The sequence below is a fragment of the Erpetoichthys calabaricus genome, chromosome 3 (assembly GCF_900747795.2).
Source record: "Erpetoichthys calabaricus chromosome 3, fErpCal1.3, whole genome shotgun sequence".
Taxonomy (NCBI): domain Eukaryota; kingdom Metazoa; phylum Chordata; class Cladistia; order Polypteriformes; family Polypteridae; genus Erpetoichthys; species Erpetoichthys calabaricus.
The window spans coordinates 260,912,403-260,938,397 of NC_041396.2; the positions used below are offsets into that span (position 1 = coordinate 260,912,403).

At 39.7% G+C, this 25,995-nt stretch overlaps 1 protein-coding gene across 1 annotated transcript; it reads left to right on the plus strand.

Annotated features, from left to right (window-relative positions):
- The first annotated feature begins 1,884 nt into the window (after positions 1 to 1,884).
- On the plus strand, positions 1,885 to 25,995 carry LOC114648861 (uncharacterized). Its single transcript, XM_028798144.2, has 4 exons — positions 1,885 to 2,050; positions 12,163 to 12,263; positions 21,252 to 21,392; positions 25,278 to 25,995. Exons 1-4 carry the CDS (start codon positions 2,011 to 2,013, stop codon positions 25,875 to 25,877), a joined length of 882 nt encoding a protein of 293 aa, XP_028653977.1. The 5' UTR covers positions 1,885 to 2,010; the 3' UTR covers positions 25,878 to 25,995.

Consider the following 25,995-nt stretch of genomic DNA (forward strand, 5'->3'; position numbering starts at 1 on the left):
TTAAATAGTAAGTCGGGTTTGCCTAATAGCTAAAAGAACACCAGAGGTTCTTCTTAGCACACTATGGTGGGATGAGCCTGTGGTCAGGGCCGGATTTATATGAAAAGAGGCCCTAGGCTATTCCACTTATGAGGCCCTTTCACCTTCCATTTTTAAGTTTGTAAATTACATGAGAGATAATAAAATACATCATTACTGTGATTAACCAAGACATTTTTATGTTTGTTTATTAGTCATATGCGTAGAATTTCTCCTTATTTTCGGTTCAGTGTTTTAGTGTTCACTGTTTTTAGAATAGTGTAATTTTAATTTTGCTAACAATTTGAATGTAGGCCCCTCTTGATCTTGAGGCCCTAGGTTGAAGCCTAGTTAGCCTATAGGAAAATCCGGCCCTGCCTGTGGTTAAAAGTGCTCCAAGAGGGCTATTATTATTATTATTATTAAAATTATTAATTATTATTATTATTATTCCGGGAGGAGATTTTTCATGATGTCATCCATTTTGTATGCTTCATGTGTGTGGGCCCTGCAGTGGGCTAGCGCCCTGCCCGGGGTTTGTTTCCTGCCTTTTGCCCTGTTTTTTTCCTGGGATTGGCTCCAGCAGACCCCCATGACCCTGTAGTTTGGATATAGCGGGTTGGATAATGGATGGATGGATCATCCATTTTTTGCCATCATCCTCTTTTCTACAACAGCTTCCAGTGTGTCCAGGATTCTCCCTGTGATGGAGCAGGCTTTCCTGATAAGTTTGTTCAGGCATTTGTTCTTCTTTTCTGCTCAGGTTGCTTCCCCAGGAGACTGAAGTATAAAACACCACACTGGCTACTGTGGACTGGTATTTCCAGCGGCTTGCTGCACACATCAAAGGACACGAGTCTCTTTAGCAAGTACAGTCTGCTTTGGCCCTTCATGTACAGAGCCACTGTATTGTCAGGACAGTTCAGTTTGTTGTTTATATGAACCACCGGGTACTTGTAGCTCTGCACCCTGAATGATGACGACTCTCAGAGTCTTCTTAGCACGCCTGAGCTCCACCAGCGGTTCTTTTGTCTTTCTGATGTTGAGTTGCAGGTTGCTGTCCTTGCACCACAAGACACTGTCCTCCACAGCCATCTTGTATGTTAACTCATCTCCATTATTAATGCAGCCATGGAGGAGTCATCTGAACATTACTGTAGATGGCAAGCACAGGTATTGATCTGGAAGTCTGGTGTGTAGAGAGTAAACAGGAGATAAGACTGAGGTGCTCCAGTATTACACACCACCCTTTCTGACACACAGTCCTTCAACCTCACAAAGACTGTTCGTATCGTTGGTACAGTTTTTATTGTAATACATTAAATAATGTGAAAAAGTCCAATGGTGAAAACTTTTGTAGTCATTCTAATTGCATGCATATATTGTGTCATTTTTTTCATGAATTCTTTATTAATTCTCTCCTACAATGTCAGTCAGTCATTTTAACAACCCGCTATATATATAAATGTAATGAATTATTATTATTATTATTATTATTATTATTATCCTAACAGTGTCACGGGGGTCTGCTGGAGCCAATCCCAGCCAACACAGGGCGCAAGGTAGGAACAAATGCCGGGCAGGGCGCCAGCCCACCACAGCTCCTACAATGTGACTAGGTTAAATATACGTCTTTCAATCAGTGTTTACTTCATATATTCTCCCATGTGCAGAAGCAGCTATACTGTAATAGTAATACAAAATAAACGCCAATAATAACTTATTCCAAACATTATGGCAATGTTGACAGCATTAGTTAAAAAACAATAATAATACGGTTAAGTAGAAAAAAACATTAGAAGACAAGGCAGGAAGTGTCCACTAGAGGGCGTGCCCGGCGCACATTTCGTCTGTAAGGCGTGACGTCGAATCGATACTGAAAGCGAATCCGGCAGGTGGTACGCATTTGGGGGCAACTTGACTCTGCTTCAGAGAGACTGGGGGAGGTCTTCGCCGGCAAAAAAAAAACAAAAAAACGGAGATCCGAAGGCGATGTCAGCGGACCCTTCTGAGAAAGAGAAGACGGCTCCAGGTAGTCTCGATTTCTAATCGTACTTCGTCTCAGTTCGGAAACATCCAACTTCCTTCTGTTCGTACAAATAGATCTGCGAAAAGTGGTCTGTTTGATCATCTTGTAGTCTGTACACATCTGTTTATCCCTCATTATTCTGTGTAATCATTACGATTCTTAAATGAGCAAAAATCACAGATCGAGCAAATTGTCGAGAAAAACACGGGTATATAATTCCGGTAACAAATGCTTTGTTCCACTTTTTAAACTGTAAAGTGTAAACGACGATCTGTGAAATGCCATGTGTTGTATACAGTGCATAAACCCACATTAAAGGGCCTCGCCCTGTTTTGGGTATCCCGGTTGATTTCTGCGCCGATAAACTTGAGACTGTTGGGCAATTCTGAGAAACGAGGCTGAACATTCCGGAAATGCATCCTAGTGTTGCTAACAAAAGTACTTCAATTGAAGTGTCTGGGAAAACTGTTCATCATAACTTTGGAGCAAGTAAATTTAGTCAGTGAGTCAATGGAGAGGCTGAGATTGGCAGCCAGGCGGCTCAGCTAGATGGTCCCTCTGTCTCGAGAACCTAATGGTATCAATCGTGTCTTTGTAGTATGAAGCTTACATGGTGTTCACTTTGTAAAAAAAACACTTGCACCTTAATAAATAAATAAATAAATATATATATATATATATATATATATATATATATATATATATATATATATATATATATATATATATATACTGTATATATATGAGAAGAATAAAACTGATGAGAGAGGAAGCGACTGGCACTGTCAGTAAGGAAAATAAATTAGAAGAGAACAAGCAGAGCTCCTTGACACATCGCGAGAAGATCACCACTCCACTAGAATGTGAGTACATCAAAAGTCCAGTTTGATCTCAGTGAATTTTGTGGGGTCTGATCTGTTCGGAAGTGTACCTCACATGCCAAAACTGAGAACAACGTAAATGGGGTGGTGCAGCCTGAACCTGACAAAATGTGAAAGATTATCTAGAGGAGCTCGGTGGCTTTTTGTGCACCATGTTTTATACTGTATATACAGTAATGGACTGTGTGATGGGTGTAGTGTTACTTTTCCTGCAAAGACTCTGGACTGTTACTGGGATGACGCACAGGGCTTTTCATTCAGCATTTCCACTCCATTGACATTATAGCCTGCTATTTCAACATTGGCCTTCTCCACTTGTGATATACATTTATTATTCTACTCCTGAAACTCTTTTCTGATTAATTTTATCAATATTGTTGGTCCTTTGAATAGCATAGGCAGCACAGTGCTTGAAGTCACCGACCACTTTACTTACGTGGGTTCCATCATGAGCAGCAACATATTACTCTATAGTGATATCAACAGGCAGATTGCCAGAGCTTCCGCTGTGATGGCCAAACTGAACAAGAGAGAATGGACCAACAATCAGCTGACCCTGAACACCAAACTGAAGGTATACCAGGCATGTGTCCTCAGCACCTTGCTGTATGGCAGCAAATCCTGGACTACTTATGCCAGGCAGGAAAATCGTCTAGAGCAGTGCTCCGCAACCGGTGTGCCGCGGCACACTGGTGTGCCTTGAGCCGATACAGGTGTGACGCGGTCAAATAAGACAATTTTCTAACTAAATAATATTTTAACGGTCCTCCTTAGAAACACAAAAACGAGAATACGTGCAATGAAATATTCGCGTAAATAGCCTTTTAAAGGTTTCATAATTTTATGTGTCATTTCTCTGAAATAATAAATCCCATCGCCTGGCGCCTGTCGCCTACGACGTAGGCCCTACGTAGTCGCCAGACAACTCCGTAGTATGCTTTGATAGGCAGATCGCTCCATGTCCTCACCTAGATTCAATTCAAGCTGACGTATTAGTCGTGCTACGTCGCATTCACTCGTCTTGCGACAGTAGTTATCATTCATTACTATTAGTTGTGTTGCTGAATTGTGTATGGTTAACGTTCTTCGTGTGATTCATATTTAGTTTTATACCCCTTTAAATATGGATAAATTTTTACGTGGAAAAGATTCGTCTTCACGTACAGATGATGAAGAACCCAGCACAAGTGTTGCAAAAAAAAAAACAAAGAAGATTGTGAAAAGGAAGTACAACGAAGACTACATTCGATACGGATTCTCGTGGTGTGGTGACGAAACGGCTCCAAAGCCACAATGCATCATTTGCGGCGATCAGCTATCAAACGAGGCAATGGCACCCAGTAAACTAAATCGCCATCTAAATTCAAACCATCTCAGTTACGCCAAAAAAGACAAACAACTCTTGTGTTAATTAAAAATGATAAGCGGTCATGCTTAAAAGATCTTGACCAAGAACTTCGGGTTGCGCTGTCAAATATTGAGCCGAATATAAAACTTTTGTGTTCATTGAAACAAGCGCAGGTATCACATTAATCAGTCATTATGTTATAATAATTATTAAGATTGCATAAAAGTTAATATAGTATAGTTTTTATGTATGTATACTTATAATAAATGTATACTTATAATAAAAAATGAAAATTTATTGTAAAATTTGTGTATTAAATTCATATCTATATATCAGTGGCGTAGCTGGAGATCATGTTGCCCGGGGCGGTGAAAAATTTGACGCCCCAAAGCTGAAAGAAATTTTTTTTTTTTGCGCCTCCTCAAGGAACAAAAAAAAAAGAAAGTACCGTAGTTTGGACGCCCCTAAACAGCTGACGCTCGGAGCGGACCCCCCCCCCCCAGCTATAGCGACGCCACAGCTATATATTTTAGCTTTTGACGTGCCGCGGAATTCTAGGAAGAACTTTGGTGTGTCGTAGGTGAGAAAAGGTTGCGGAGCACTGGTCTAGAGAGCTTCCACCTTCGCTCCCTATGACACATCCTTGGCATCACATGGCAAGATAAAGTTACCAAAACTGCCATACTGGGGCAAGCAGACTCACTGAGCATGCATCTTCTTCTTAGCCAGAGATGACTGCAGTGGCTGGGACATGTACATCGAATAACATATGGTCACATTCCTAAGGATGTCATTTTTGGCAAGCTGGCCACAGGACACCGCCCAGTGGGCCACCCATCACTGCCGTATAAAGATGTCATCAAGTGTGACCTAAAACTGACAGGCATTGACCCAGAGAAATCGGAACAGCTAACAGGCAACCAAAGTGGCTGGCACTGGGTCATTCAAGAAGGCATCAAGAGAGGTGAAGAAAGGCACTATCAGCAGCTAGAGGACAGAAGGCAATGCAGGAGACAGAGACAACAAAGTCAGGCTCCAGTTTCAAAATTAAACCTCGAATGCCATACCTGTGGACGGAACTTCCATGCAAGGATCAGATTGCTGAGCCATTCCAGACATTGTACTCAACTGCACTACGATAGACTGACCATGGCGCAACCATCATCTTCCCGAGATAGACGGATGCCTACTACTACTACTGTTGGTTCTATCTTTGGCTTGTTTTATTCTTAAAATTTTCAGTACCTATTTTTTTTTATTTAGACCTTTTGATTATGGTATTGTTGTGTATGTTACTTTTGTAAATTTTTTGGAGTGTGGAGGTTCAAAGATGGATAAATGGATGTTTCCCTAAAAAATCTTTGAATTAATTCATTTTAAGACACATGGTATATTCTGTATCTCTTCAGATATATATCCATCCATCCATTTTCCAACCTGCTGAATCCGAACACAGGGTCATGGGGGTCTGCTGGAGCCAATCCCAGCCAACACAGGGCACAAGGCAGGAACCAATCCCAGGCAGGGTGCCAACCCACCGCAGGACACACACAAACACACCAAGCACACACTAGGGCCAATTTAGAATCACCAATCCACCTAACCTGCATGTCTTTGGACTGTGGGAGGAAACCGGAGCGCCCGGAGGAAACCCACGCAGACACGGGGAGAACATGCAAACTCCACGCAGGGAGGGCCCGGGAGGCGAACCCGGGTCCCCAGGTCTCCCAACTGCGAGGCAGCAGCGCTACCCACTGCGCCACCGTGCCGCCCAGATATTTAGGAATTAGTAAATAAAGATTTTTTAAAATTATTAGAAAGTTCTCCAAATCCATTCTTCTCTGTTTTACCTAGCTGGTAAATAAACAGAGAAAAAGTCCCAAAATTTCCCTCGGTTATCACTGTGAATTGCCAGGAAGTTATTTGAACAATGACCAGAGTTACAGCAACCCATTCTGTTCCAGAATATTCCACTCAGTTGCTTAAAAAAAGTGGAAAAGATAAGATCTGAGGAGTGGCAGCATTAAGACATGGTGGGCCTTAAAATACATGGGGTGGCAGAAACTGGTGAGCACAGAAAGGACTATTAAATGTACAAAATGAAAGAAGAATGCTGAGTGGTAAAAGGAATTAAAACAAGTTTCCACCAATTATCTTTCTTTATTTATTTTATAGTTCCTGTCTCCGTTTTTAAATTTTCTACTGCTTGTTCTTCAGGATTGTGCTATTAATGTTCTTTACTTTGTATATTTTAAATATCATGTTATCCAGTTTATGGTTTCAGGGATTCTAAGCCTGTTCTTTAAATTGGAGACTGATGTTTGCCACTGTAGCCATTTTGGACTTTTTCCTTAATATAGCTACACCTCTGTATGCAGACATACCGTCTAATTAAATGTTGTTCTGTGTTGTGCTGTGCTGTGGCTTACCAGCACAACTTTTATCATTAGAACATTAGAACACTCTAGACGAGAACAGGCCATTCAGCCCAACAAAGCTCGCCAGTCCTATCCACTTATTTCTTCCAAGAAACATCAAGTCTTGTTTTGAAAGTCCCCAACGTCTTACTGTCTACCACACTACTTGGTAGCTTATTCCAAGTGTCTGTGGTTCTCTGTGTAAAGAAAAGCTTCCTAATGTTTGTGCAAAAATTTACCCTTAACAAGTTTCCAACTGTGTCCCCGTGTTCTTGTTGAACTCATTTTAAAATAACAGTCTCGATCCATTGCACTAATTACCTTCATAATTTTATTGTTTTAATTTATTTAAAAATTTGTGTTAATTTTAGTTAAAACCAAATAACAATTCATACAATCAAACTGAACGTAACAAAATCAAAATTCATCCCCCACCCACAAGGAAGAAAGAGAGGAGAGGCAGCCAACAAAGCAAATCTTTGAAGCAACAAGGAACAAAAATATCATTTTCCCTGATATAGAAACTTATTCTAAAATGTTATTGATTAGATTCTGACGTATTTTTGAAAGTTTTGAACAGATCCTCTGAGTGAGAATTAGATTTTTTTCAATTTCAAATAGTACAGAACATCAGTTACCCACTGACTTAAAAGTGGTGGGGTGGGATTCTTCCAGTTGAGCAAGATAAGCCTACATGTTAGTAGTGAGGTAAAGGCATTGACAGTTTAAGCCCATCTGGGAATCCACCAAACACAGCTGTTAATGTGTCAGGAGGGATTGTGACACAGAGGCAAGCAAAGGTTTTGGTCCAGAATGATGTTAATTTGCTGCACATCCAAAACATGTGGCCCAGTGAGGCTGGAGCTTGATTGCAACGTTCACAGGTTGAATCTTGCCCTGGAAACATTATGGACAATTTTAAATGAGGTAAATGCGCTCGATAGAAAATTTTAAGTTGAATGAATGAGTGCCTTGTGCATATAGAGCTAGAGTATATTCTATGTGTGGCTGCTTTCCACTCCTTTTCTGAAATGTTAATTGAAAGATCCTTTCCCTATTGTGCCCTGGGATCTTTGAAAGGAAGAGACCTTAATATGTTATTTTTTATAATTTGTGGAGAGTCTTCCAGACTGATCAATATTACTTCTGGAACAGAAATAGGTAGAAGGGGAGGAAAATTGGGTACGTTCAGTTTAGAAAAGTTTCTAGCTTGAATGTAGTGGAAACATTGTGTTGATGAGAAGTTAAATTTGAAGCTTAATTGCTCATAGGATGCAAAAACATTGTAACAACTTCATCCTACAGACCACCATCCTATGCTGCCTAACTATACTTTCCCTTGTCACCACTTTGTAGTTTTCAATGCCCTTAAGATTGACTGTTTTGCATAGGATATACTCTACTTGTGTGCATCTTCCACTCTTGTATGTCAGCCTATGTTCCTAACCCGTCATAAAATATGTGTTCACCACAGCCATGTCCATCCTTCTTACAAAATCCACTATCCTCTGACCTTCTTCATTCCTCTCCTTCACACCATACCTACGCATCACCTCCTCATCCCCTCTGTTCCCTTCACCAACATGTCCATTGAAATCCACTCCAATCGCCACTCTCTGTCCCTTGGGTACTCTGTCCATCACTTCATCCAGCTCACTCCAGAAATCTTCTTTCTCATCCATTGCACACTAAACTTGTGGGACATATGCAGTAACAACATTTATCATCACACCTTCAATTTCCAGCTTCATAATCACTACTTTGTCTGACACTCTTTTCACCTCGAAGACACTCATCACATACTGTTCCTTCAGAATAATTCCTACCCAATTTCTCCTCCCATCCACACCATGATAGAACAATTTGAATCCACCTCCAATCCACCTGGCCTTACTCCCCTTCCATTTAGTCTCCTGCAGGCACAATATATCAACCTTCCATCTCTCTATCGTATCAGTTAACTCTCTCCCCTTACCAGTCATACTGCCAACATTCAAAGTTCCTACCCTCAGTTCCACTCTCTTTACCTTCCTCCTCTCCTCCTGCCTCTGGACACGTCTCCCACCTCTTCTTCTCCTTCTTTGGCCATCAGCAGCCCAATTTCCACCAGCACCCGATTGGCTAACAGTACTGGTGGTGGCTGTTGTTAACCCAGGCTGCAACTGATCCGGTATGGAAATTTGTATTGTTATCTGCATATTGATCTGGCAAAATTTAACATTGGATGCCCTTCCTGATGTAACCCTCCCCATTTATCCAGGCTTGGGAACGGCACAAGGAAACACATTGGTTTATGCATCCCCTGTGGCTGGGTTAAGGTTATGATTGAATCTAATTTCTTTAAAAAAGATTTGTTAATATATATAGGGATGGGTTGAAATAGGAAAAGAAACTTGGGAACGATGTTCATCTTGACAGTGTTGATTTTCCCTGCTAATGTGAGATGGAGGGAGGACCATCTATTCACATCTTGTTTAATATTTTCCATGCAACATGTTGTTGAAAAAGAGCTTTATATTTACTTGTAATATTTACCCCTAGATATTGAAACTGATCTGCTAAGATAAGTGGGAAGGTCTGTCAGTTAGTCATCATCCAACCCGCTATATTCTAACACAGGATCACGGGGGTCTCCTGGAGCCAATCCCAGTCAGCATAGGGCACAAGGCAGGAACAAATACCTAGGCAGGGTGCCAGCCCACCACAGAAATGGGAAGGTGCCCAGTTTAATATAGTGTGCTAGAGAGTTCACTGAAAAAAGCACACTTTTATTCAAATTAATTTGTGGTCCAGATATCTTTTGAAAATCTGCTTGTGCTTTTAGGACTGCTGGCAAGGAATTTTGTGGGTCAGTACCATATCATCTGCATATAGAGAGATCTTCTGTTTGAGTCCTTCTCTGCAAATCCCCTTTATCTCTGACTAGCCGTCCCCTGCGGCTCTGCCCACATAGTAGTGAAACAGGACAGTGAGGAGGGCCCTGCCTGGCTCCCTACTCCTGACGTCATGCTTCTTCCTCCCTTTGGCCTGCTTCTCTGTCTCAGATTAGTGAGAATATATCGCTCCTGCAAGCGAACTATGATTCTTAGTGCAATGAGAGAAGTCACAAAATCAACTGTAATGTTCAAGCAAAAAAACCTGATTTAAATCCGTTAAGTAGTTTTCTCGTTCACTAACTAATTGGAGGTAAGGTACATGCCCTGAGACTGGTGCATGAGTGAGGTGGACACCGCAACCCCAACCCCCCCCCCAGGCCAGCTGCGTGTCTCTCAGATTTGCGCAAATAAATTGGTACCGCAAGCAAACTATGATACATAGCACAATGAGAGAAGTCTCAAAATCAACTGGAATGCTCAAGCAAATTACAGAAAAAAACCCGATCTAAATCTATTAAGTACTTATCTCATGAAAAGCGGACAGACATACAGGCAGACGCTGAATTTTATAGATATATAGAGATGTATTCTGAAAGTAAACAGCCAATGGCTGAATGACATTTGCTAAAAGCTATGATGACAGGGGACATCCTTGTCGAGTACCACATTCTAGCTTGAAGTAGTCTGAAATAATATTAACACAAACTCAGGCTTCTGGACTAGTATAGAGTAGTTTGATCCATGTATATTTGTTTGGGCCAAACCTAAATTTGTGCAACATGGTGAATAGGTAGTGCCATTTAACCATATCAAATGCTTTTTCTGCATCCAGAAATAGTAAGATCTCTGGGGTGTTAGATTTAATGGGTCAATAAATTATATTAAAGAAATGTCAAAGATTGGAAGCTAAGTGTCTGCCTTTAATAAATCCGTTTTGGTCTTGTGATATTACAGAAAGAAGCACTTTCTCAAACCTTCTAGTTAGAACTTTGAAGAGTATCTTAACATCATTATTCAGGAGTGACATCAGTCTGTGTGATGCACATTGTAGTAAGTCTTTATTTTTTAGGAAAGATGGAAATTAATACTTGGCAAAACATTTGAGGTAGAATTTAGTTGTCTTTATCTTCTATAAACATCAGGGCCTGCTGCTTTCCTACTTTGAAGTGGCTTTATAGCATCTAGTAATTCTTAAACTATCAGAGGGTTATCCATTTCCACTTCACTAAGAGTAACTAACAGTGGTATCTGAAATGAATCAAAAACTCATTAGATTGTGTCTTATCTTCTTTAGACTGAGTAAAATATAAGGACTCTGTAAATGTGTGGGTTATATTTTTATGGTCTATGATTTTGTCTCCATCTGTGTTAATAGTTGCTGTTATTGCATAGTTGACTTCCTGCTTGTAGATTTGTTGAGCTAAAATCTTATTGGCCTTCTCTCTGTGTTCATAATAATGATATTGTGATTTAAAGATAAGCAGTTCCATTTCAATAGTCAAGAGGTTAAATTCTGATTGCAAAACCTGTCTTTTCCTATAAAGTTCCCCATTTAGAGACCTGGCATATTCTAAATCTATTCTGGTAATTTTATTGGTTAACTCAAGATGCCTTCTTGGTTTCCAGTTTACCTCTGGGGATGCATTTATCTCAAAAAAAATAATTGATTAACTTGGATATGAATTCTGGACAGTGGTTATCAGCTAATGACAGGGGGTTAAGACACCAGCTACAATAATTTTAAACACTTCAATCATATCTCCCTTAATCTCCTTTTGCTTAAACTGAAAAGTCTGAGCTCTTTTAATCTTTCTTCATAATTCATCCCCTGTAACCCTGGAATCAGCCGAATCGATCTTCTCTGGATTTTTTCCAATGCTGCTACTGTATGTCCTTTATGTAGCCTGGAGACAAAAACTGCACACAGTACTCCGAATGAGGCCTCACTAGTGTGTAATAAAGCTTTAGCTTAATCTCCTTGGACTTGTACTCCACAAATCAAGGCACTATATAACCTAACATTCTGTTAGCCTTCTTAATATCTTTTCAACACTTAACGTAGCTTAGAAACTTGTCTTTTCATTGTAGCTCTTAGATTTGTTCTGGCATCTATACAATATTAAAGTAGAGGTCCATACTTCTCAGTTTATATTGGTTCTGACCTGGTATATGGTGAGTATAGTCAGCCACAAGAAATGTTAAATAGGCAAATCACACCAAAAAATGTTTTAGAAGTCCATCTTCATGTCATACTGTAAGGCAGAAACCTGTCTTGACATGAGTGCCAGTCTAGTTTTTCACACACAACCACTTTAATTATGCCAACTAAATGTATGTTTTTTGGCATGTGGGAGAAAAGCCAGAGTACTCAGAAAAAAAAAACACATGCAGACATGGGACACTGTGCTGACACTAATCAAAAAACAACTAGGCTGAATATTCAACCCAAAGACGTTAAATCTGTGAGGCAGCAGCTTGTGCCACTGTACTGCCCCACTGTAGAATTGATTACAGACTGAACTTAGTGTGCTTCTTGTCTGTGGCTCCCTCCTGCCCCTAGTGGCTAACACTGAAAGTGGATTTTCTCTTATAGACGCAGAGCCCTGTGGGTCTGTGAGGGTGAAGCTCTCCTGTTGTGGGAAGATTGTGAGTCCTGTCTCCCTGAAGCAATGGTTAATGGATCTCCTGGACCAGGTAAGGAACCAAACACCCAAGGCACCTTAAGCGCTGTCAGCAAAATAAAGTGTAAATCAGTCATTATTTTATAATGAGCACAGTCATAAACAACAACAGAAGATGTTCAACATCACTTTTAGAGCCATCAGAGCTAAAGTAAACATTGTTTGTTTAACCCCAGATTAGGTCTCCTTTTGTGTGAAGAGCATTTTGCTTACCTTAGAATATTTCTAAAATATACTGTACAAAGGGGGACTCACAAATTCTCAGAATTGTTAAAAGAGCTTCGCTATACAACTTAAAGCAATTCCTTTTTAGTCATTGTCAAAATACTCCGCTTGAGATGCAACAGACTTGTACTAACTCTTCTTCCATTCCTGGAAATTTCCTGTACTCATCTTTTGTTACTGTGAATAGCGCTTCCTGCAAATTTTTTTTTCTGTATTTCTTCCACAGTAGCAAATCATCTTCCCGTTCCTTTTGGGAACAAAATTATGATGCGGGGAACAGATCCAGCAAATTCAAGTGGTGCAATGTAACTACCACTTTGGTTTTGGTCAAAAACTCTTTTATTAACAACATGGTGTGTGCAGATGAGCTGTCAAAGTGTAAAATGCAGTTTTGTATGCGCCACCACTCAAGATGTTTTATTCCTGATGCTTACCTGCAGACGCGTCAGCAGTTCAGTGTAATGTTTCTGATTAACAGTTGTAAAGGCAAGGGTGGGCCAGAGCCCTGAATCCCAAACACAAACACACCAGACAGTCCCAGGTTCAAACAAAGGGCGTTTAATCCACAAAACCAGGAGAACAAAATACAGTTATCCCCTCCAGTTCACCTTCCCTCTCTCACCACTGTACTGCTCTCCTCCAGTCGAGTGTTGCCTTCCTTCCTCCCAGGTCCGACTCACCTGGACAAGGCAGTGTGGTCTCTTTTATTGAGGACCCAGGAGTACTTCCGGTGCCAGGGCTTTGCCCTTTGGAAGCACTTCCAGGTCATATAGAAGTCCCAACTAGTAGGGACTGTAAGTCCCTGCATTGCCCTCTGGTGGCACCTCAGCAGGACTGCACTACCAGACTGTAATTTCCTGCATTCCCTGCGGGTGTCCAAATGGATACAAATATCCAGGGCTGCTCCCATCTAGTACATGGGGGGAGAAAATAGGCAGGAAACATTGAACTCCCTTGTCCTTCCACATTATGGGCATCCCATCCAGGTACGAACCCCAAACCAGTTCTGGTTTCTGCTGGTGCTTCTATTATTTCATACCAGCTGGTCATGAAGGTTTCTTTCTGTTCAGCCAGGCAATTTAATATTTGTTCGGTCCTGGCTTCCCATCTGGGTAGTGAGCCATCCCCTTTCCTGGCTGGGATACCCATCCTTCTCCTACACAGTCTTTTCACAGAGAAACTCTTTATTAACAAGTCTGTCAGTTTGCAAAAATGTGATCATCATTGTTCGGATGTTAGATATGATGTGCTTTTTTCTGCTTGGAGAAAAAAAATCCCCGAAGTCACGTACGCGATTGTACAATAAATGTCAGAAATATGCACCCAATCAAAGCAGCATGATGTCACTTAACAGAGTGATTAACAAGCCAATACAATACCTAGCATCATAGCTGATAAGTATACCCTACTCCTGTGCTATTGACTGAATCCAGGAATTTATATGGTACAGATATGAATCACAACGAATCAGCGTCCCACACATACTTGAAGTTAGAACCTTGTCCTTCTCAGCTCTTGCACAGAGCACAAAAGTGAGTGGCTAACAAGGCTGAGCTGTTGATTCTTTATGTAGCAGGAAGTGCTGATTAGTGCAAAGTCATAAGATTGTGTTACTATGTTCATATTGCTGCTGCTATGATTTGGCCTTTGTTTTTAATTTTTTGCAGCTGTTCCTTTGCCTCTAATATATATAAAACATTTTTGAAAGGCCAAGGAATCCAGTGGTTAATTTTAATTTAATTTTTGTTAATTTTATTTTTGTTTCAGCTTGTTTTAATGATGTTAAACATGAATTGTGTTCGCATATCATTCTATCTTGTTTTTCTTATGGGCACCACCATTTTGGTATCTTTCTGTTGATGGTTGCTATATCATTGCTAGGAAAGGTCAACTAGAAGTGTGTGGAAGGTCACCTGGGACCTTATTTATAAAACTTTGCATGGATTGAAGCAAGAAAAAAAGCACTCTCCAAAAAACAGGAAAATGCGTTCTTCAAAAAAAGTCAGATTTATAAAACTGGGCATATGCAATTTATATGCTTGCTTGCTGGGTCTCCAGCAGTACTTTATATAGTCCTTGACGCAGAAGTGCTTCCGTTCTTCCTTCCACGTCACTTGCCAGCTCTTCTGGGTTGGATGGAGGACTTTGGAGCTTCAGTCCTTGTGACGGGAGTAATTCTGGGCTATGTAAGAAAAATAACTACTCCTGTCCTCTTGCAGCGTCCCCTGGCGGCACCCATGATACCCAGCAGGGCTGTAGTATTGAACTACATGCCCCATAGTGCTCTGCAGGAATACGGGGCACCGCTGCAGTCCAGGGGAGCAGCCATCTACAATCTTGGAGAAGGCAGTGTCATACAAAAGCTGCCTTCCCCCATCCTTCCATCGCAGGGGCGTTCCAGCCGGGTTGAGCTGCCGGACATCTCTTGCAATACTTATATATGTTTTAAATTATAATCACCCTGTAAATATGCATATGAGAATGTGCTTCCAATGCTGCCTTGAAATATCCATAAATGCTACATGCTAATTAACCTCATACATATACAGTCACAATAAGAGCTTCATTGACGGCTAAAGCAGTTTTCCACCTGATTCATTAAGACCCCATCACCTACATTCATGAGTATCTGCTGCACTCAACAACTGATAGTGTAAGATCATGTGCAGCATTATGGCACCTTCCCTGTCTGTTCTGGGGATCAGGTAAAGGCGTAAAGTGCTAGTGTCTGAGTGGGTGGCCACTATCCCCTATTCTATGTAATGACATGATATCTGTTACACCGAATAGCACAGGACGTATGAAAAACTGAGGGTTCAGCCTGTTACAGTACCTTACCAGTAAGCCAGCCACCAGATACAGCACCAGCATTTCTGCCAAAGTTATTTTACCACAAAATAAATGAATCATGGGTTGACCCAGGCCTCTGAGCTATGATATTTGCAAGTTTCATCAGCAAGATGACTTGTATGCATAATAACAACTTTGTGATATGTATTTTTATGTGTGCAAGTTGTCAATTAGCTGGTTTTGCTGCTTTTCCCTGTTTGATTAACGGTTTCATCATTTCCATGTTCTTCCAAAATGTTGCATAAGCATGGATCATAATTGCCATAAATACAGTATATGCATGTTACTCTTTCAAATTTTCTTTTATAAATCCTGACATATGCTTGGGAAGTAGCATATGCAAATTTCAAACCACTTTTTGTGCGTACACAAGCTCTATTAATGAGGCCTCTAGTTTTGTAAAGGTGTAATGAAGCAGTAAGACAAACATGGCAAAAATGAGTGGAAAGACCTCATAATAATCAAAAAGCCTGACCAAAGCTTCACTGGTCAGCCTTAGAAACATGCCTTACCCAAGGCAACCTGACCACAAAACTCAGCAGGCATGCTTCAAGGCCTGCACAGGCCCAAAATGGAGTTCAGAGTTAAAAGTTTCAAAAGTCCAATGGATGGAGGGTAAAACCACAAAAAAAACTCTCACCAAGCAAAACCAAGCAAAGATATTTGAATATTTAACAGTTTGTTTAAAAGGGAATAACAAAAGGCAATACAGAAAAAAAGAGGTTAATTCAAAAGCAAACAAAGCCAGGAATCCTAAACTAGAAATAATACTTTAATCAAAGCAGGAGTCACACAAAAGAATAATTGCAAAATCAAAAGTCAGAAAACTAAAATTTAAAAGTGGCAATGCCAAAACTGCAGTGTCAACTGTTGTTTCTCTTTTTACACCGCTGGAGTAATCCCTCAGGCGCATCATTAGCTGGCCCCGCCCCTTGAAACTCACTGTTAAGGGAACAGGGCAGAAGATAACACAAATATATATATTCTTAATACAATACAAAATTAAAAGATAGTTAATAAGCAATAACATATTAATAAAAGCCATATTGAAAATATTAAACAAAATAAACATAATAATAATAATTAAAAATAAAAACAAAGTTAAAAAAATAAAAACAAAATTAATAGTATAATTTGAAAAATTATAATTAAAGAACAGTAATAGAATAAACACATGAGAAATAAACTTGAGCCAGTGTTGTTGCTATTGTCGTTTTGTTGTACCATAAGAAAACGTCAGCATTGTGCACTTAGTGGTTGTCCAAGGTTGTGGATACGGCCGAAAAGTATTATTGGAGTGTTATTATTAGATCTCTGGTTTCAGCTTCTTTTCTGTTTTTTTGACTATGACTTTTGTCATTCCATTCATCCTCTATTTCTATTTATAATTAAAAATCTGCTGCCATCCTGCACATGCAGTACAGCTGTTTTCATCAAGATGAGACATATAATCAAAGGGAAATTGTGGCAAAATAGAGGTCAGGAAATTATGGAGAGAAAAGAAATAAGCAAAAATCATGTCTACAAACAAGCAGGGCTATGAGAACCTCTTGATGCAAACAGATTACAAAAAAATACCTAAAATAAAGATATACTCAAAAGTTTTTTGTAAAATGGTCCTCATACTAACTTGTTTATTTTCCCCTAACTAGCATTAATTTTTGTACATTAATTTTGAGAAGATCCAAATCTTGGAGCACAAAACATGCACAATGTTATCTAAAATAGGTGCAGCATGATGGCACACAGAAATCAGTGACTGATATAAAATGAAAGTAAATTGACACAAAAAAACAGTTTCTGAGACAACATGACACAGATATCTGACAGAACAACCAGCACATAACATAAGCCGGGCACAGAAGCTGTTTTTGTTTTGTAACTGGACATAGAAATCCATTTATAATGTAATCTGGGCACAGAAACAATTACTCACAAATAAAACAATGCCTGGGCACAGTAACCAGTATCTAACATAAATCCATTCATGAGTGGCTTCCATCTAGCCCCTTTACCTTAAATACCTGGTTGATGGAGTGATTCTGAAATGGTTGTCTTTCCGATAGGTTCTCTTATCACAGCATAAGACATCTGATGTTCTGCTAGAGTGAAAATTGGGGTTTGGTCATCTCCCTGATCAAGGTCCTTCTTGCTCTGCTATTCATTATAGCAAATTGATCAACTCTACAAAGAGTCCTAGTGGTTCCAAACTTCTTCCATTTCACAATCTTGAGGCCACTGTGATCCTGGGAATGTTCAAAGCTTTAGAAATGGTTTTATACCCTTGCCCTGATCTATGCCTCATCACAATTTGATTGTGGACGTCTACAGAGAGTTCCTTGGACTTCATCACTTGTTTTTTGTTCTAACATGCGGTGTGAATGGTGGGACCTCATAAACACAGGTGTGCACCATTCTAAACAATGTCCAATCAATTTAGTGTGCCACATGTAGACTTCAAACAAGTTCTAGACACACCTCAAGGAGAATTAAAGCTAAGAGGGCACCGATATCCACACTATGGAGTGCCATAGTAAAGGGTCTGACTACTTATATAAATGAGAAATGTCATTTTTTGATTTTTAATAAATTTGCAAACCTTTCTGAAAAACATGTCACTTTGTCATTATGGGTTATTGACTGTAGATGGATTGGCATAAATGGCAAATTTATCCATTTAAAATAAAATATACAACACAATAAAGAGTACAGCATGTGAACTGGACTGAATACTATCTGACTTCACTGTAAGTACAAAGAAAGGAATGTGTTAGGGTCTGGACGAGGAAAGTACAGTATGCCTTATGCAAAAGGGTCAATGGTTGGTGACCACAAGAAGGAGATGTTCAGAAGTGAGCAAGAAAGCTAATAAAATGCTTGGTTAAATAGTGGCCATGCTATGTGGAGGTTAAACATGAAGGTAGGTCATACTTTAGTGAGGTGACACATTCTGAGGCTTCATTTGGAATGCAGGATGCAGTTCTGGTCTCCAAATATTAAGAAAGAAACCATAGCATTAACAAAAGTGAAAGGATGTTTTATTAGGCTCATTCCAGGACAGCAGGTTATAGGCTGTGGTGCAAGATTGAAGGAGATGAATATGTTTATCTCAAATAAACAGAAATTAAAAGGAAAGCTGACAAAATGTTTCATATTATGAGGGAAACACATTAGGTGAATGCCAGCTATTATTCTAAAACTGGTTCTTTCCATGAGAACACAGGAGCAGAGGCCAAAGCAAGGTGAAGGTGAATTGCTCATGAATGTTACAAAAATTTAATCACAGACGTATATACCTAAAAGAAACACTATGGGGCCACCTTAATGTTTGCTTAATACTACTGTGTTTCAGAAAGGTAAAGTTAACCAGAAAGAGTGAGCTACACTGAGCTTGATGGCCTCATCATCTCATTGCTTTTCCCATAGTCTTCTGTCCATAGTGCACATTAGGCAATGATTAGTACATGTGATTTGCACTGAATTAATTTTTTACATTTGCTTAGAAGCAGGTCCTTGTTTTCATGTTCAATTTATACTAAATTCTACTTTCAGCATGGCTTTAGAATATGGCATTTTTATGTTATTAATAAGAATGCCAGAACGAAAAAGCCACTTTACAAGTCATACATGCTGCACACGTTTGTTTCCTGACCCAGTGATAGATACACTGTCACTTTAAGCTAACACTCCATCACAGCTCCTGTAATTGTCCTCCAGCATTTTCTTTTTCCTTCACAGAGGGCGCTCTGCATCCTTACTTAAATGTTCTGATTGACAAGTGCAATTGGATGTAAGGCTACCATAGACAATCTAGGATAAGGGGAACCAGGTGTGCAGAGCATTATTTTTCAAAAAAAGAGATTATTGATTGTCAAAAATATGAATAAATAGTGCAAAGGCACGTCATTACAAGAGTGATTGTCAAAAATATGAATAAATAGTGCAAAGGCACGTCATTACAAGAGTGTTCATTTACCAACATTCAACCATGTCAGTCTGAGCACAGCTGCCATAAATGTCACCTGAAGGTAGCTGAGATGGCTCCATAATGGATCATTTAATGTGGTCCACCTCTTAAATCCTTGACTTGTTTAGCATGACCACACTGTTGGTGGAATGTAACCAGTATGATAATGAAGAAACAGAAGAATTTGAAGAAAATTATAATGCATTATGTTCTTCTTTTCCTGCCATTTTAAATTAGGCACTGGTTTTTGTGGCCTGCTTATATGAAGAACTGGTTTTTGTATGTGGTATACACAACACAGGTTTTATTTCCCCTTTTACAATAAGATGTTGATTTCCAAGCATGGTTTCAATAAAACACTACTGTCCGTGCCTGTAGTGTGTTTCTTTGTCTAGTTACATTAAGACTGGTTTCTGTGCTTTGTTTATATGAGGCACTGGTTATTGGACTGTACAGTATATGCTGAATGGGAATACTTAAAAACTTTACACTGAAATCAATGAATACATTTACACTATTTAAAAAATAACTCTTAACAATGGAGATCATGAGAAAGACCTGAGATCCACACCAACCGGAAAACTCTCCAGACATGATTCGCTTCAACAACAACAACAACAACATTTATTTATATAGCACATTTTCATACAAATAATGTAGCTCAAAGTGCTTTACATGATGAAAAAAAGACAAAGTAAGAATTAAAATAAGACAACACTAATTAACATAGAATAACAGTAAGGTCCGATGGCCAGGGAGGACAGAAAAAACAAAAAAAAAACTCCAGATGGCTGGAGAAAGAAAATAAAATCTGCAGGGGTACCAGACCATGAGACCACCCAGCCCCCTCTGGGCATTCTACCTAACATAAATGAAATAGTCCTTTTTGTATTTAGGGTTCTCATGGAAGGACTTGATGATGATGGTCATGTAGACTTCTGGCTTTTAATCCATCAATGTAGGAACATCACGGTGCTTTGATTAGGTGGTGGTGGCGCAGGTCGCCACCACAGAAAACCGGGAAATGAAACAGAAGAGAGAGTAGGGGTTAGTACGGATTTTAGAGCCACCATGAATAGTTATGATAATTAATTGAATATACAGAGCATCAGGATTAAACTAAATTGAAGTTATGAGAAGGCCATGTTAAAGTAATGTGTTTTTAGCAGTTTTTTAAAGTGCTCCACTGTATTAGCCTGGCGAATTCCTACTGGCAGGATATTCCAGATTTTAGGTGCATAACAGCAGAAGGCCGCCTCACCACTTCTTTTAAGTTTAGCTCTTGGAATTCTAAGGAGACACTCAGTTGAGGATCTGAGGTTACGATTTGGAATATAAGGTGTCAGACATTCCGATATATAAGATGGAGCGAGATTATTTAAGGCTTTGTAAACCATAAGCAGAATTTTAAAGTCAATCCTGAATGACACAGGTAACCAGTGTAGTGACATCAAAACTGGAGAGATGTGCTCGGATTTTCTTTTCCTAGTTAGGATTCTAGCAGCTGCATTCTGCACTAGTTGCAAACGATTTATGTCTTTTTTAGGTAGTCCTGAGAGGATTGCGTTACAGTAATCTAGTCAACTGAAAACAAATGCGTGAACTAATTTCTCAGCATCTTTCAATGATATAAGAGGTCTAACTTTTTCTGTGTTTCTTAAGTGAAAAAATACTGTCCTAGTGAGCTGATTAATATGCGATTTAAAATTCAGGTTACAGTCAACAGTTACCCCTAAATTCTTTACCTCCGTCTTGACTTTTAATTTTAATGCATCATGTTTGTTTCTAATAATTGACTCCAGTGGAAATCACTGAGCATTCATAATGGAATCCAATATTTTTTTACATTTTCTGTGCAAGATAGTGGAATAGCCCCGCTATTTAGTAACCAGATGAGCTTGATAGACTGAATGCTTTCCTCTTGTGTTTTACACTTCTTAATATTCTTTCCTGGTTTAGGGTAAGTGGTCTTTCGCCTGCCCTCACTGCGCCAGCCCATGGTTGTGGCCACTTGTAAGGAAGTTCACCCTGCTCAGCGAAGAGGACAGACTTCTGTGTGAGAGTAAAATCCAGGCAATGAATCAAGACAACTTTCAGAAGGTAGGTACCATGTAAGTACTTGAAATGGTGCCACCAACTGTACTCCCTCAACATCTTTCTAGTACTTCTCATATAGTTCTTAAACTAATTGCCATGAAAATACAGTAAGTGTGCCTGTCTGAACCCTTCATGGACTTCAGTAACTCTATGAGGTCAGCCCTCATTCTTCTTCTTCCTTCCCAACAAAGCTTTCCAGTCCTATCCACTTAATTCTTCCAAAATAACATCAAGTCGAGTTTTGAAAGTAACTAAAGTCCTAATGTCTACAACACTACTTGGTAACTTATTCCGTGTTTATGGTTCCTAATGTTTGTGCGAAATTTACCCTTAACAAGTTTCCAACTGAAACTCGTTTTGATGAACTCAGTAATAGTCTCAATCCACTGTACTAATTCACTTCATAATTGTAAACATTTCAATCATGTCTCCTGTTAATCTCTGTTTACTGTATTTCAACTGAAAAGGCTCAGCTCTTCTAATCTTTCTTCTTAATTCATCCCTTGCAGCCCTGGAATCAGCCTAGTTGCTCTTCTCTCAAATCTCTGTTATTTCATTTTAAAACATTGGTACAAACGTTTATGGAAAGATCTCCCAGAGAGTTTTCTTAGTTTGGCTAAGTATTGTGAAGGAGTTTTTCTTCGCCATGGACAAAATTCTGCAATTATCCAGCACAGTTGTCGTCTGTGGCTTTCTAGACCTTCTGGTGTTGCTGAGCTCACCAGTGTGTTCTTTCTCTTTAAGAATGTACCAGATGGTGGATTTGACCACTCCTGGTGTTTCTGCTATCTTTTTAAAGGGTTTGTTTTGTTTTGTCAGCCTAATGATGAACTGTTTTTGCTTGCTCTTTGGATCACATTGATAGTGACAGCTTCCAAATGCAAATTCCACACTTGGAATCAATTCCAGTCCTTTTACCTGCTTAATAATTTATGAAATAATGAGGGACCTGCTCACACTCGCTATGGAACAGATGTCAGTCAAATGTCCAAATTCTGTTAAGAACCTGAAAATAGGGGGACCATGTAGTAAAACGGCTGTTATTCATAAATGGCTCATACTGTATTTTTAGCAATCCTCTTAAATTAAAACTGAAATCAATAATGATTGCTTTATTTCAAATCCATTGTGGTGACGTACAGAGACAAAATTATGAAAGTTGTGTCACTGCCAAAATACTTATGGACCTGACTGTAAGAAACTGTTGCCCCATGACCTCTGTTTTGCTGTAATATTTCTGGCACTACCCTGACACAATTGTGGATTTCTGTTCTAAAGTATTGGCTCTGTCAGTCCTTTCCACTGTCATGTGCCGTAGTTATGCTGCCAGAACCTGTCATAAAAGAGATGTTAGCTCTATACTGTTGTAGAATATTGGAGTGATTGTAGACAGCAGAATATTTTTATTAATCGACCTACATTAATTGACCTGAGTGCACATCCCCGTCCTAAGCATCGCTCCCGCAGTAACCTTGTTTACACACTAAAGAGTGAGAAACCAACTTTACCTGATGGGAAAACAACTGTTGCCAGCTCCAGATAAACTACAACAGGAGCCTGGGCAATTACAGCCTATCAAAAAGTTGTCCTCTGAAAGGACTCTCAAGCAAGCCAACTCTTTCTTTGAATAAAAGTGCAAAGTTCAGTTTAGCATTTAGTATTATCCTTCTGTGGCCTGCAAGGTGGCGCAGTGGTAGTGCTGCTGCTTTGCAGTAAGGAGACTGTGGAAGATTGAGGGTTCGCTTCCCGGTTCCTCCCTGTGTGGATAGCGCTTTGAGTACTGAGAAAAGCGCTATATAAATGTAATGAATTATTATTATTATTATTATTATCAGCTCCCCAGACAGACAGATGCAGACGCTCAAGTTCACAAGCACAATACAGGCTTTTATTCAACAGTGGGAAATCTTTCCTTCTTTCTCACCTGCACAACCAATACAGTACAAATAAACACAATAAAACACACACCAATGTCTTTCTTTTCTTCTTTTCTCTTTCTCTTTGTCAGTTACTGTCCTTCTGCTTCCATTCCTTCTCCAGCAAGCTTCATACAGTATCTCTTCCTCCCGAGTTTGGCTCCTGGAATGAAGGCAGTGGGCTTCTTTTACACTGCACCCAGTAGTAGTTCCGGTGGCCCGTTAGCCAAAGTATGGCTCCACAGTTCCTGCAGCATCCTCTGGCAGCATCCATGGAATCTAACAGGGCTGTGCTGAACTCCAACTTGCATAGAGCCCTGTGGGAGTCCAAGGCACCGCACTTGGGGGGCTGCCATCTAATGCTCCGGGGGAGATAATTCCCTATGCATGCTTTCTCCCCCGGTTCTTCCTTTAAGAATGTGTAAGGGCCCTGGCCTTCCTCCACACTCCATATATTTGTAATTATATGAAGATTGGTCACAAAGACCAATTTCGAAGATCCTAGGGAAATCTCCCAAAATGCATATCTGTGTTCCTTTCCATTATCCATCATATATTTGTAATTATATTGTTCTGGTACTGTTTATAATGTTGAGTTTGTGGGTTAATATATAGTTAATTATTGTAAACCATGCCTGATCTTTAACTCTGCTATATCAAGTACTAATGCTGAAAAGGTTCACAGACTGAATATTCATAACCACTACACGGTAACGTGCAGTGAATGCACTTGACTTAAAGTTTTCAGACTCTTTCTCTGTACGTTTAGCATTCATTTGCTCAGAGGTTGATGCGCTTGCTGCTTCCTGAGCAGCTCTTCTTTTCTCCACCCTAGCAGCCCACTTCTTCTCTTCTTTCGTTGGCATCTTTTCACGTTAAAACTGATTGAGTCAGTGTTTGTGTTGCAATTGCTTAGTACGTTTTCTTTAATTTTTCAGTTAAGCTGGCACTTAAGTCTTCAATCTGCCTCAAGAATGATTTAAGATATGAAGAGGTAGGGGAAGTGACGGCGAAGGTGTTAGGGATGAGAAAGGTGCCCATACACATGTGCCGCATGGCCGCCCTGCTGGCAGCTGCCGAGAGTTGATTCTACAATAAAATAAAATAAAAATTAAAGAGGAATAACCTTAGAGGTCAATCATCACCCTGAATGCAAACAGTAGACATCACGTAGTATATGTGTACCACATTTCAGGTCAATTGGTCAAATGGTTTGCGAGCTACAAGTGATTTAAAATCCTGGACAGACAAACGGACAGCCATGGTAGCGTATTATATATAAAGACTGGTGAGCATGCTTTAATAGTTAAACTAAGTTAAGCTGCCTATCCTTTGAGGTTGTATTCTGAAACACACGTTAAGAAACAGTGCTTAGCCACTGAGGTGGCATGTGATCTATTATTCATATAACATACGCTACTTAGCTCCTGACGTATTATTATAAAATACACGCTAGTTAAAATTTGCTTAATCTCTGAGGTTACAAATACTGTAAAAAGCCACCATCAGCCATAGTCATATTTCTTTCTAAGAATATATAACCTAAAGCTCTGCAAACAATATTAAGTCAATTCTGAGGTTCTGTATTACAGTAACTTATAATTAATTCATAACATATGGTAAATGTAATCTTTACATACTAATAATAAATTGGAGTCAGATTAAAACATCCGCACCCTTATTCTATCAATGGTTAAGAGGTGTGACAACTGTACTTTCAAGCTGGTGAAATAAACAAAAATAACTGGCATATCTTCATAATTAATAATGCCTGAGTTAATAGCCAGTTAGAAAGGTTTCACCTATGATGAAGGTTTATAACCTTTTAAGACTTGCTGTGATTTTTGGGCAGATAGTATGTAGCAAATGTCCAGCGATGTCCTTATTGATGCTCTCCCTAACAAAGTAGAAAGCTCTGACTAATGTCACTCATGTGGATGTTTGTTGATGATCTTTTTTGATTAATTTTCAGTGCCCACGATGTACCCAGCTGTGCCAGCGCCAGACAGATGACACCAACCTATGTGTGACATGTACACCATGCTCAGAGGAACTCAGAAAAATGTACCGCTTCTGCTGGGGATGCCAGCGGGAGTGGGCAGGGCCCTGGCCAAGAGAGGACATTTGTGCAAATAAAGGATGTGCAGTCCAGACATCACTGCTGTCCTGCCCACTGATAGACTCCCCTGATACTGATGTGCATGGGTGCCCCATCCTTCGTGCCTGCCCCTGCTGCAACACCATGGTGTTCCACATGCAGGATGGCTGCTCCAATGTTGTGTGTCCAAAGGATGATTGTGGCACTACTTTTTGCTTCCGTTGCCTTGCAGAAGATTATAAGCATGTTTACCCAGAGTACATCCGGGATGAGCCAGTGGACGTCTTGAATCGTGATTCAGATGAGGATTCACTTGATGAGTTTTATGATGATGAAGATGAAGATGAAGAGGAATTATGTGTTATCCAAGGAAGGCAACGTCCTTTTGGGACAGGGAAGAGAAAACGGGACCGGGATAATGAGGAAGACAGGCAAGAAAGCAAAAAAGTGCAAATTAACACTGGAGGAAATTAGCAGGATTATAGAGCTTTGAGTGTGTAATGTACTTTGAGCGGCCTCATATCAGCAACTTCAGCTACACTGAATATTAGTAAAGTGATGTAACATTAAACATTTGTAATTTCTATTTATA